This window comes from Cynoglossus semilaevis, chromosome 7, assembly GCF_000523025.1.
Source record: "Cynoglossus semilaevis isolate Cse_v1.0 chromosome 7, Cse_v1.0, whole genome shotgun sequence".
Lineage (NCBI taxonomy): Eukaryota > Metazoa > Chordata > Actinopteri > Pleuronectiformes > Cynoglossidae > Cynoglossus > Cynoglossus semilaevis.
The window spans coordinates 1,452,645-1,466,715 of record NC_024313.1 but is presented as its reverse complement, the minus strand read 5'-3'; the positions used below and the strand labels follow the sequence as shown (position 1 = coordinate 1,466,715).

Here is a 14,071-nt window from a genome sequence, read left to right as displayed (position 1 = left end):
AACTGGGGTTGGGAGAGTGGGGAGGGGTAACAGGTTAGTGAAGGTCATTGTTTGCAGCCACAAGGCAGAAGCTGAGTCGGAGTGTAAAGAAGCAACTGGGGAAAAACAGTGATATAAAAAAACACAAAGAAAATCCAGGAATTCCCACCTTCCTTCCCTCAAGGAAGTTGAGCGCTGTACCGATGTTGGCGACCCAGTGGATTCTCTTCAGCTTCTTGCCTTGCTCACATGGCTGGGAGGTAAAACAAAAAAAACAAGAGAAAGATGTAGAAAAAGATTGGAAGAACAAAGAAATTAAGGATAAAAATAAGAATTCAGTAACTCAAAAGACAGTTGTTTTAGTTTTCTGCTGATATGCAGCACATGTGTGGAAGTTTGGGGATCATAATATTTAGTCAAATAAAGAGAAAATAAATAAAGCTAAAGAAATAAAGGGTAGGAGTCTGATCAGACCTGTGTTTGACTATAAACAAATCAATAGGAGGCAGGAAGCTTAGACCCCAGGCCACACAGGGGGGTGAAATCCTCAGGCCGTATTTGTGCACTTTGCATGTGATGTGCATGTGAAGTCAGATCTGTTCCTGTTAATCTGGAGCTTCTGATGCAATTCCAACATCCTAAAAAAGCCGATCAATAGGCATTTACATGTTATCATGGCTCATTTCACATGCCCTGCCTTAGGTTTGTGGCTTATTTAGGATTTGTCAGGAAAAAAAAATGTTTGTGGATGCAACCTTGAGGGGAATAAATACGTTTGTAATGAACTGCATGTTATAAAAAAAAAAAATCCAGAAATATGTCAGAAGTTGAAAACGTTGGAAGGTTTTGGTGAATTCATTGGTTGAACGTGATCGTCACACTCACAAGTTTCTGTCCAGAGAGAACCTCCAGCAGGGCCAGCAGCATCACACCATCCTTGATGTCCTCGAACAGGTCTGTCACCACCAGAGGTGGGACACGCTGTGTGGAAGACAAGAGAAAAACATGTTGTTTTTTTATGTCATAAAAATAATAACTAAGTACCTCGGGGTTTATTTTTCAATGGAGGTCAAACAGAGATTCCTGTTTCCAAGGACGATGGATTCCACGGAGTCTAAGTTCTACAGGAATGCAAAGCTGTGGGTTTTAATCTTAATAACTGTTGCCTGAACAATGAAATGATGTGACAACAACTGCACAGTTAACCACACGGCTGCATTCATAGAAACATGGTCACCATAAGAAAATGGAAACTGAGGTTTTAGATTTTTTTTTTATCCATTTCTGTACAGAATTATATTGTATTTTTGGATAATTTCATCCTGAACAGTATTTGACTTTTTTGGGTTATTTTAAACTTCTAAAACATAGATAAATTGAATCCTTATTTAAAAAGAAAGGATTTTAGGATCCTGAAATCCTAAAATATGCTGATGATTTCAAAGCGTCTCCCTCTCATTGACTCCATCCCCGACCTGACACAAACTTCAGACTTTGGCAAATTCACATCACTACACTACTTGAAGCTGATGCCACATGAGGGATTTCTCTTTAAGCCCAATCACATGCTGGGGCTGAGGGGAGGAGTGGGAGGAGGGGGGGGGCATATTCATGTGTGTGACCCATTCAGAGGGAGATTAGCTGAAGTGAAAGTAAGGGTGAGAGACTGCAGAGAGGAATGGCCATGGTTGTGGTGTGTGTGTCTGTGTGTGGTGGGTGAGAGAGTGGGGGGGCTAAAAGAGGCAGAGAGGGGCAGTTAAATCACCCAATCCACTGGATCTGAGGGGTATAATTGAGTAGACAGAGTGGCAGCAAGAAAGATGACAGAAGGCAGAGAGAGAGAGAGAGGGAAGGGAAACTAACCTCGCCCTCTCTCAAAATTAATTAGCAAATACACTGGCTCTTCAAAGTAATTCCTCGCTTAATGTCATTTCATGGCGTCGGATATTAGAAAATTCAAAAGACACTCGTGGATCTATCACAAAGTGACAGAGAAAACACTTACAAATGCCCCTGCGGCTAATTAAAGTGAAATTTACCTATTTGTTCATTATAATCCCAAAGCTAATGAGGGAATTTATGACTAATTACAAAAGAAGAAAGTCATATCAATTTCCTCTGCTTGGTCAAATGAGCTGTAAAAAATAATTCAGGATCTTAATGAGCTAATTGCTTACGAGTGTCTGGGCCATAACCGTAAGCCACGCCGTAATCCATGCTCCTGTTTGGTTAGCAGCAGTAAAGACAGAAGGATGAGGAAGTTTATTCTGACACTGACTGACACACACATGTCAAAGAATAAAATAACACTTAATGTTTATCATCTGCATATTTAAACTGATGGGCATAAAAAGTAATGGTGCAAGAAATAACACGAGTAAAACTGAACCTCAACTAAAATACTTGGAGACTCACTCCATTTTTAACACAAGTCATCTAATGTGGTTTGATGACTACGCTAAGGCAGGATCATCTATGTATCAGCCATGTACAAATATTGGTGTGAGAGCTCCGTGGATTTGAAATTAATTTTGTAAATGAGTGAATCTGACCTGTGAGTGTAAAACGTTCTAATGGGTCATTAATGCCAAATGTCAATTTCATTCCATTATTCATCCGGACAGAAGCAGGATTACCTATTCCTTTTAATTTATCCAATAGGTTTTAATGTCGGTAGAAGGTCGGAGGTCATCAGCTCAAATTTTGACATGTTGAACATTGAAATACATTTGCATACTAATAGTTTTATGGGTATAAATATCTCCTTTTGTCATTTGTCATCATGCACTTGCAAGATTTCATTATACATCAGTGTGAGGAGGGACGAGCGGGAACTGGGAAGTAAATGCCACACAGGGTGTGTAAAGCTGTGTGTGTGTAAACTCTTTAAAACACTTGGTTGACTGGTTATTCCCCTTAAGCTGTTTGCATGGAAAATGCCTGAGTGGCGCAGACGCCTTTCACACTGGCTCGTTTGTAATTAAGCTTTAACCTTCTGTGAAAGGATTTGTCAGAATGGAAACTTGGGGTCCTATAACGAAGTCCCCTCAGCCTCTATGCTTTTTTTTTTTTTTTTTACCAAACTTGATCTTAGTCTGTGTCCCCTCAGCCTCTATGCTTTTTTTTTACCAAACTTGATCTTAGTTTGCAGAATTTCACAGTAAACTCATCCAATAAATGCACAAAGAAAGAAACTACTCTGTTCCTCTTTAACAGTTAAACCTTTGGGTTAAACAGTAACTGGTGACTTCATCTAGTGAACTTAATAAGAGCCATTCATTTCCTGTTTAAATTACTGGCTTCCACACATCTCTTCACATCTCTTCACATTAAAACATCTTTTGTTAAACCTGTGGAATAAAAAAAAGAGGGGGAGGGGAGTGCTGAGGAGAAAGGAATCCTTTTTGCCATGTCTCAACACACCTAACGATTATTCACATACCTTTAGGCACTGTATTAAAGACCTGTGATAACTGGAGTGGCCTAATCATCCGCATAGCCAAGGGCATGATCTATCCCTGTGAGAGTAGAGCTAAACCAACTGTTAAAGCCTTCCCCTTGCCTTCCCCATTTAGCTCTCACACTGCCCCCCCACCACCAACCACAGACCCACCAATAAGTCTCCCCATGCAGTTCTTTGACAAAGTTCTTCTCATGTAAGACAGTGAAAAAATACCATTTTTATCAGAGCCAGCCTACAGAGAACAATCTTTTTACAAGTATCTGAATGTGATTACCACAGATTTCTCCACACCAGGCAAATTGACTTTTGCCCTGTAATCATCAAACAGCTTCACGCTGTTCAAATAATAAAAAAAAGTAAGACATATTTGAAGAACGATATGAGCCAATCAGTATCACTATGACAACGCCAGGCATCAGGTGAAGGACTGCGCGGTGTTGTAACAGGATGAGGATGAGGAGGAGGAGGAGGAAGAGCAGCCACTAATTTGATCAACGAGGTGGAGGGAAAAGCACGATGCACAAACATGGTTATCTTTCCTGGAGAAAGTGCAATCGTATCATCGATCCGTTAATCAGGGGAGTCGGTAAACAAAAGGGAACTGGAATTAAACGTTCCATATTGCTATTATATTGTTGTTTTTCTCTTTGGTTTCCCCTTCAACAGCCTTACATTTTCAATAGCACGAAAAGAATCAAATGAAATTCTCATTCTAGTCGTGTGTTGTTGTGTGAGAGAATGACCTGATAAATAAACTATATTCTCATCTTAAAGGTAATTAAAGTTTTAAGGCATGTAGATGTTGGCCTGAGAGTTATTTCCAGCTGGTGTGGCTGTGAGTCAGTCAGTGTTACGTCAAGGTTTATTTCCTTTGGAGAGCTTTTCAAATGAATTTTCTGCTCCATCTCACAGAGGTTCAAGGCCTTCACAGCTGTCGCCGTCATATAGGAAACCTTGAGCAAAGCGTCACAGATTGAAATAACACTTAATTGTGTTGTGCCGTGCCATATTTGCCTTGTCCTTCCATTCCCGACACACCATTCAAGCCGTAATTTGTTAAATTGAGGAAGCTAATGCAGAATAATACAATAATTACACACTTCTCAGTGGCACTCAGACTCAGGACTAATTGTTTAGTGAAAGTCACTGATATACTCTTGTCCATTCTCTCTGAGAATAAGAAACGAGGGGCAGTTATTACATTGAAAAAAAACCCAACTAAGAAACGAGGGGCAGTTATTAGATTGAAAAAAAAAATCCTAATCGTGAACAATCTTAATGGGTTTGTGTTGAGATGAAGGGCAACAGAACTTAAAATACTGAAAGCAGCTTGCAGGGGGAAAATGACAGTGTATTAAATGCTGCAATTAAAGTGTGATCATTAGATAAAGTAAATCCTTGCTACCAGCTATTTAAGATTGGATGATGACAAAAAGAGTACATGCAGGTGTCAGTGCGCTCATGTGTCCTGTTCCACAATAAGTCTTAGAAACTGTCACAGAGAACATTGTGAAAGGAGTTTCTGAGAGGAAATGGAAAAGGGAAATAGATTTTAGATTTTTTTTTTTTTCAGTCCTCAAATCACAGCTCTAATGTGCTTAAAGAAAGACAATAAAACAATACTGGCAGCAGTAATGACAGTAAAACAAACTCCCTTACCTTGGCCAAGTGGGAATTGATCCATTTGGTGAAGGTCCTTTTCTGCACTGCCTCCTGCTCGTCTGTAAATCAGAGCCCAGAGCATCACAATCAGCATGCAGGGAAAAAAAGAAAACTAGGATTAAAACACAATCATCACCTTGTCTTTTGTTTTGATTATCAACTGCTGGAAAGCAACTCTAATTAACTTCAATATTTTTGCTTTCTGTAACATCTGCTTAAATGCAGTCAAAACTCACGCCATGCTGTGATGTCTTTGAAAAAAATGTTTGACATTTAAGATGGCATTTCCACTTTTCACTGGACCGCTCTGAGTGAGGATAAAAAAACCCAACTCTCAAAAATGCCCTTTCTATGATAGAAGGCCAGGAGTGTTTCCTATACCATGACAGGTCCGTCTGCCATCGTCTATATAAGGCTTTTATTTATTTCTGCCATTGCAGCATCAGGGTCTGCTGCTGCCATACAGCTCACTTGAGTGCCAACGTAAAAAAAAGGCCAACATCGTTGGGAATATTCATAAAAAGGACATTCTTGGTGAAGGCTACTGCAGCAATAAAGTCCATTTAATCAACTCACAATCAATAGAAGCTGATGTGTCTGCTGCTAAAGCCACTTCACCTAAATGAGAACAGGACATAAATCAAGGCTTGTTGTCTCTCACATGTGCAGCTACGGTTTAGAATAATAGTCATATTTCAGGCAGAAATGCTAACATTTACAACCATGAACGACCTCGAGCTCTTGGCTCAAATGTCACTGCTTCCTCTTCAGCACAATGCTAAAAAACATTTTGGAAATGAAGGTACAGTAGCCTATGTCGGAATTATCAAGAAAATTGAGATTTACATATTTTGTAAAGTGAAACATTTGCCAGTAATGAGGGCATGTTTGGTTGGTCTTATGTTGAGAAACACACCTCCTAATTGGCAGTAACTCATCTTAAAGTTATTGGTGGGAAGAGCCAGGATCAACTTGCCTGGAATAGTCAGTCATAAATCTTTAAGTCTAATGTGTCTTGTCTAATTGTGGTGTGCAGCCCAGAGATACATGGATGCTCAGCTCCATAGTACCTGGACCAGGAAAGGGTAAGGACAGACTAAGACTGTCCTTTTATTGTGTTTGTTTTTCCCTGTGTAATTAAAACAGAATTCATTTATTATGCAGAACACACGCAGCTGTCACAAGAGTCTACCTGGGATTCTAAAGAGACGTTGTGTTGTCAGGTGACGAGGCTTTTTTTCTGAAAGAAGCATCAGTGTGTCAACTCAAATAAAACACTGACGTTCTGACAGTGATGAAGTTGGTTAGTGTGGCACCGGGCATTGTGGGCACGCAGAAGCAGAAAATGGGCGTCTGCGCATTTGGTAGGAAGGGGCGGGCATTCATGCATAATGCAGACACATCCACACGTAGTCATACGTGCCACTGAGCAGGTCCCCGTTTATATGAATTAATCTTATGATTGGGTCTGGGGGTAATCAATTATTGATGGGCTGTAACAGTGGATCAGAATGAGAAAGACTTAAACCTTCTGAGTCCTACAGCAGGAAAACATGTGACATGGAACATGTCCATTTGCACATATGTATGTGGTGCCAGCTCCTCAGTCTCAGGGACGGGGTGACTTTGAACAGCACACACACACAGGCACACACACAGTCACACTTCTACACGCAGAGACCGTCACCTTCTTCCATCATCACAAAGGGAAACAGCCACGTTCAGCAACCAAGCAGTGCAGCGGCCAGTTAACACACTTGATTGCCTCCTTGACAAGTATTGAACTGTATCATCATTAGTTTTACCCGCAGCTCCAGAAATAGCCACTTGGGCTCCCCGCAGTGAAAATGGCCTGGATAAAATATCATTGAAATGTAGTCTTCTGTTTCAGAGGCAGGCTGGAACAAAAAAAGGAAAATGAAAGACGTACCAGTTGGAACAGCCGCTGCCTAATTCCCCAGGATTTATGAAATAATGTGACATGAAATAATCTACATAAAAAAAGAGTGTCTCATCTAATTGTTAAACAGTGAGACACTCAGAGCTGCAGGCAGACAGAATGCTGAGAGCAGTGTATTGAAATAGTGATGAGCAGACAGACAGACAGACAGGCTCACAGCCACAGGGTCAGAGTCAGAGAACAGAAATCAAACAGTTTGACACCCTTCCCACTGTGCTGTGACTCACACACACACTGAGGTGCTGCCTCTCTTCTACAACTGCTTGTTTCACCTGCCGTAGGCTCAGAGCTCAGCAGGACTCACACACAAACACACACTCTGACAAGGTGGAAACGCCCCCCCCGCCCCCCAATAAATGTGAGAACATTTGCTTTTAAAATGCACCACAGCCCAGGGAAACAGAACCTGCCCAAAAGAGAACATTTGAAGACAGCACTGCAAAACGCACACACACACACACACACTCGTGCGGCAAGCACGTACGGTCCATGCTGCAGTGCCCACACTATCTCACACACACACCCACAGAACACAACCCTCATCATACGCAAAACACACACACTCGCCCTCACAGCGTCACTTTCCTCCCTGCTCTCTCTCAGTATTTCTTCACAGCCATGCGGACAGAGCATCTCACTCACCGCGGAGGTAGTGGAAGAATCCTGTCACCAGATTGAGTGATGAGTTCCTTTTTGGGGAGGCTTCGCCACCCGGCTGCCGTGCCATCTTGTACCCCAGACTACGCCTCGTCTCCCGCCTGTTTTCATGGGGACGTTGGGAAGACATCCAAGATAACTTCTAGGTGATGTTCCACTTGCCCTTGCCCCTGCCCTTGCTGCCTCTGCCTCTCTCTCTCTCTCTCTCCCCCCCTCTCCTCCTCCTTTGGGGGGCTGTCTTAGAAGAGCTCCCTGGAGACCTGCAGCTCTCAGCGATGGAACTGTTGCTCTCCAGTAAAGCAGGAGGGACGGTGTCTCCTCTGGTCTTTCACTTCTTGTCCTCTCTCCAGTCCTGCAGTAACAGGCTGCAGACTCATTTAGAGTCTGTGCCTTTTTTCCTGCCTGTTAAGCAGCTTGGGAGTGTGATGTGAGTGCACATGTGATGCAAAGTCCACCACAGCCCAGGGAACTGCAAAACGCAGAGTGTGAGTGTGTGTGTGTGTGTGTGAGTGTGAGAGAGAGAGAGAGAGAGCGGTGCAGTGCCGGCTTGCCTCAGCATCAATCTTACTTGCTTCGTCCCTTATGCCCTCTCTTTCACTCTCTCACTTACTCTCCCTCTCTCTCTCTCTTTTCCACACTGTCTCCACCTCACTCTCCTTCCCCCATGTCCAGTATTCGCTCTCCTTCTCCTTTCTCACTCATTCTCTCTCTCTTCTTCTCCCAATTTCCCACTCTAGGCTGCAGAAACCATCCACTACCCCATCATTGGTCAGCCAATCAGAGTCCGAGGAAGTGGGTGATGTCACGGCAGCCCCATCCTGATGTAGAGAGGGAAAACTCAGCAGTGGTAGGAGGGCACCGTTAAAACCATTCGGTGGAGGGAAGGATGTGGCAGCTTTGCTCTGACAGCATCTTACACGATGAAACACAGCAATGGGACAGACGTGCAGGAATTCCCTGTGTGTGTTGCTGACACTCTAATACTCCTCCTCACTCTCATTCACACAGATTTCACACAGGGCTCTAAGGCTTACAGCCTCCTGCTACACAGAGCCTGCAGGGGAGCAGACTAGCGCTGGCAGCCATCCTGTCTGATCTGCTACAGTACTGTTTTCAAAACAGAACCGCTTTCATCTCTAACAGTCACGTACAGTACGTTTGTCTGTCTGCTACTGCTGGGGATACAGAGTAGAGAATAGAACAGCATCCAGTGGTGGAACGAGTTTTGAATGTTGAACAGCATGGTTTACACACAATTTATGGTATTAAATCTGATAGAATTTTAACACAAAAGATCACAAATAAACCACAGAATCATATGAAATAAGTATGCTGCCCTCTGCCTGCATATTTATGTGGGACACCTTTGGGAGGAAATATTTATCAGTGGGAAATAGACCCAGAAGACAGAGAGACAGCAACAGAACTTCAGGGATGCAGAGCTGCATATATATCTAACCCAAAGTAAAAGTTAAGGTCATTAAGATTATCTTAACTTAGTCGAACCTTTGGAGAGATCGACTCTATTAAGCTATTATTTTCCCTATAAAAACTTTACATGTTGTAGAAGACACAATTGTCCTAATGAAAATAAATACTATGTGCATTTTCTATTTTTAATCAGTCTCCTTAAATAAACCCAAGTTACTGAGTGAACACTACAGTCCAATCTGCAGCAGTAAAAGCACAAGAATATTTTTTCTTTTCATTGACTGTCCTTTTTTTCGTGTGACCCATGTCCCCTTTTACTCAGTCGAACTATTTTGCTCATATTTAATAGAACATTTCATTGAAGTACTCCAAAACACACAGACACAGGCACAAGCTCAGGGTCGCTGTGAGCTCTGCCAGCACTAATAAAAGCACTGGGCTCTTCTTTGAAAGCCTATTCACAGAGAGTTTCCTGGACAGCAATAATCAGTCTGAATGGAATGATAGTTTTTATATCAGCCTTAAAGATGAAAGGATCATTCATCATATGGGTAGTTTTCTCTTTTGTTCTTTGGGTTCCCCCCATAAGGGATTTTAATTATGAAAGTCATCAATAACCAATGGCAGCTGTCATCCGCTATCTGTCTGCTGATAATCATGGTGGCGCTGACACTCCTGCAGCAGGAGCTCTGCCTTTAACTGGCTGCTCCAGTGGCGACGTGAGCCTTTTCCATGTTACTCACCAGCATTTGGTTTTTTATACGTAGGTACATTTTTAAATATATATAGAATAAATGTAAAAATGCATTCTAACATATATATGTATATGCTGCAAAATTAATGTACAGATGGAATCACAATTGTTGACATTTTACCTTTTTTGAATTCTCTTCATTTCAGTGTAATTTTAAATGACATTCTATAATAAGGTTTATCCTTTGCAAGAGTGGAAAAAATTAATTTTGTTACATTTTTGGGGGTAAATAATAATAATAATGAAACGCATGTTGCTCAGGGCTTATGGACATAAAGTCTGACCATGTTGGTAACAGAGACTGACTGCAGAGCTGGAATTTCTCATGCACTACTGTTTTCATTTCCAAATATATTGCCTTCATCAGACTCACGTACACTACATGACTAAAGTGGAAGCAGAAACCCCCAAAGTACTCATGGTGCATGGAGTCCCAACTCAATCATTTCACAGTGACAAAACTGAACCCTATGGTCTTGTTTGCGGTCGTGAAGTACTACGGCCAGTTGCACATGCAACAATCTATTGTTCTTTATTAACGTCTGTCAACGACATCTTCACTTGTGGGGAGACGTGACAGAACTGTCCATGGTGCTGAGCCTATCAAAAGGGCTTATTTATAAGAAAAGCATTATCTGTGATAAAACTGGAGGCATACAGTAGGAAAACCAAGCTTAATCTGTAAGAGCAAGAGTCATCTGTTTAGAAAAACAACCTCAGGACAAAATCAAAACAGAACGGCGAGGATTCTTAGGACTTATTAGGCGTCAACAGGGGAGTTGAAAGAACTGGTGGGTGAGCAGGTGCATAGTGAAACACAAACTGATAACAGTGACCTGGAAAGAGACGATTGTTTTAACGCTAACTACAGTACATGTGTGCAGAAAAACACCTTAAGGCTACAGACCTCAGTAGTCCTCCTCTCTAACCGGGAGAGGGGGTATTAAGGAGGGGCGTCTTAGAGTTAAAACAAACTGAACCTCAGCTGCTGCGTTTCCCCAGTGCTGCTCCTGGCAGCCCCGCCAACTTGCTCTGGAGTTGTGAAGGTTAGACGTGGGTCAGCGCCTGATGTTCACACAGGTATGTCTGCAGGCTGCGTTGCTTCACCAGAAGATGAGGAACAGCCTCTTTGTTGCCGCTACAATAAAAACAAACAGTCTCCTGCAGAGAGGAAAACACTGCTTCTGCTCATATTATAACCCACTCACCCCTGAGGTTATTTGGGTTGGCTTCTTGAGCAGCCAAGATTTTTCAGCAAGCCATACAGTAAGACAGTAAAAGCGTAGCGCCACCTAGTGTATCAGAAAAGCTTTAGACGTCCACATGCATCATGTGAAATTGTACATGGAGAGGTAAAGAGACGACTTCAGGAAACAAAGCAACATCTTGAGAGACAGTAAAAAATGAAAAAGCTCAGCAGAAGCTCAGTGTTTAAGATCCAGCCTCGCTGATGACCTTCGTTGACACTCAGGCATCTCTGATCTCTCTCAATCTATTAATGACTCCAACGACTCGCCATCTGCTGAGATAAGAGTACACTCCTCCCACAAACTGTACAAGGTTACACACTCAGCACTCAAGTATTAATTCAGTAATGCGTTCATTAAATTATAACACCGTAATATTATTCTAGCCGCTGGGTGTTTAAATGAAAAAACAGTGGAGTTAAAGCCATGCTGCTGTGAACAACCCAGAGAAGTTGAAACAGTTCTTTGACTGTAACAAAAACTAAAATCTGTTTAGGTTTATTCTCAATCTGTCTCAACACTGACAGATTTCTAAAGCCAAGTAACTGAACAACAATTTCCAAATACAGTAGTTGAAACACTTTTGTTTATGTTGGAAAAATACGTCTCAATATGATAAAGTTAACGATTTACTCTGTAAACTTCAGATCTTAGTTTTAATTTAATTTCTCGACAGCACTCTCTCATCTCTTCTGTAAGCAGGTTGATTTTCTCCGACATTAATGCATCTTCCTCTTGCAGCGCAACATTAATGGAGCATGCTTGTTATAGCTTTCATGCACTTAATGGTTGGTCTCATTGTGTGTTATCGAAGTACTCTGAAGTCAATATATGCTCTCTGTTACACACACACACGGATTCAGAAGCACACAACATAATTTAACCAATTTTTGTGGCTTTTCTGCCCTTTCACTTTTCCACTGGCATCTTTTTCCACTTCCTGACTCCAGCTCTTCCTTTTTGCACCAACAATTCCTAATTAAAAAAAAAAAAAAGAACCTCTCCTGCACTTCCACCGGGGCACTTTAGTCCCTGAGCACGCTCTTTAAAGTACCATCCTCGTCAACACCCTTGGTGTCCCCATTCTACCCTCTCATGCCTATTCAGCCTCTCCATTTGTGATACCGACTCATTTACAGCACATTTTAACCAGACCCAACATAAGTGCTGAGACGGAAGTCCAAATGCCAGCCCATTAGCATAGCTAATTACATTTCAGTAATAATGACACTGCATTAAAGAGAATAAGAAGGGGGGAACAAGTCAAAGTGATTATCAAAACAGCCCCTTTCCTCCTTCAAGCACCATCATGCCCTTTTTAGGAGCAGATGTGCCGTAATGGCACTAAGCCCTGTCCCCGTCACAGCTGACACAAATGTCCAAATATGCAACCCCGAACGGTGTTCATTCAAGCCAGGCTGATACAAAATTTAACACCTGCAGACACACACACACACACAGACATAGGAGACAACAAGGCTGAAGAAAATACAGGAGAACTAGAGTGGGTTTTTAAATTTCTGGTAAAAAAAAAAATAAAAATACAGGAGAACTAGAGTGGGTTTTTTAATCATTTCTGGTAAAAAAAAAACAAACATATAAAATCAAATCATATTGTAAGGCAAAGAGGCTGTAAATCTGTCAAGGAAATATGTTTACACAAAGAGATATACATAAAGAATAAAATTGTTTAGATTTAAAATATATATATTTATATATAAATCTACATATATTAAATTTATTATATTCATTTAAAGACAACAGAGATGTAAAAAAAAACAGTTTAAAAACTAGAAAGATTCATTGGGCTGCAGCATCCTACTGTGTTCCTGCTGCTCTGCCTATGTCACAGTGCATGTGTTTGTGTTTGTGTGGGAGCGTGTATCTGTGTGTGTGTGTGTGTGTCCACATGATGCTTTCTGTTTGAGTGAAAGTGCAGCAGTGGGTCAGACAGTCTAAGCTCTTTATCCAGGTTCAGTGGCCCGCCTCACAATGTGCGGACGAGAAAAGTGAAAGCTCCGGCATCAGCAGAATGAAATAAATCACTGTAGCCGGAGCAGAAAATTCAGTTAAAAGTCTCATCTTAGCGCTGAAATAAAAACACATACTGGAACCCAGCCAGCGTAGAATTGCTGTACACCACCTCCTCTGTATTAATCAGCTGCTGCCATATTCTGCCTCAGCAAATACGAATCTAATCAGTCTGCTCTTTGTTTTGTGTTTTTCCTTCCTTATCAACATTCTGTCTTTTTAATTGAGGCTTTTCTGTAAAAGCATTAATTACTTCCCTGAATCGTCACTATTCTTCTTTGTCATTCTTTGGTTGATAAAAGGAGGGGGAGAAATTGGGAGTAGGTTTACTCTGCGTCAGCAGGCAGATTGTCTTTGTGGCTGGATGTGGACCCTGGGCGACAGCAGTCAGAACAGGATGTAATCTTTCTTTGACGCGGCATCTATAGAGATTTAGGTTTTGAGTAAAGTAAATTACAGGAGAAGTGATGGACATATATTTGACAGCTAAACACTGGAGGGGTTACCAATAACACCACCCAAGAAAAAAGTAGCTAAACAGTGGCTCTGTCAAATAGACAAAAGGCTGAGTTGGAGATGGAGGAGATGAAGACACTGAGATCTTCACTGGGAGTGACCAGGAGAGACAGGATTAGAAATGAGCAGGTCAGAGGGACAGTTAAGGTGGAGTCATTTGGAGATGAAGTTAGAGAGGAGGGGTGGAGGAAAGAAGATGTGATGAGGAGAGAGAGTGAATCTATCAGACAAAGAATGATAGAGAGGGGAGAGTAGAAATGGAAAAATTGGAAGTTAGTTATGATGAATTTGTATTTTTCTTTCAGTCATACGCAGATTAAATAAACACTTGTGAATTACCTTTAAACTGTTTGCTTAGGTATGCTGAAATC

The 14,071-nt window shown here is 41.6% G+C and overlaps 1 protein-coding gene across 1 annotated transcript in view; it reads right to left on the bottom strand.

Moving 5' to 3' along the window:
• Nucleotides 1-14,071, bottom strand: part of LOC103380674 (nesprin-1-like) — a 121,135-nt gene that overhangs the window by 88,750 nt on the left and 18,314 nt on the right. The window contains exons 5-7 of the mRNA XM_025057041.1: nucleotides 5,102-5,163; nucleotides 865-960; nucleotides 149-232 (exon numbers count right to left, since the gene is read on the bottom strand). Of these exons, the coding sequence (XP_024912809.1) occupies nucleotides 149-232; nucleotides 865-960; nucleotides 5,102-5,163 (242 nt within the window). The remainder of the gene's footprint in view (nucleotides 1-148; nucleotides 233-864; nucleotides 961-5,101; nucleotides 5,164-14,071) is intronic.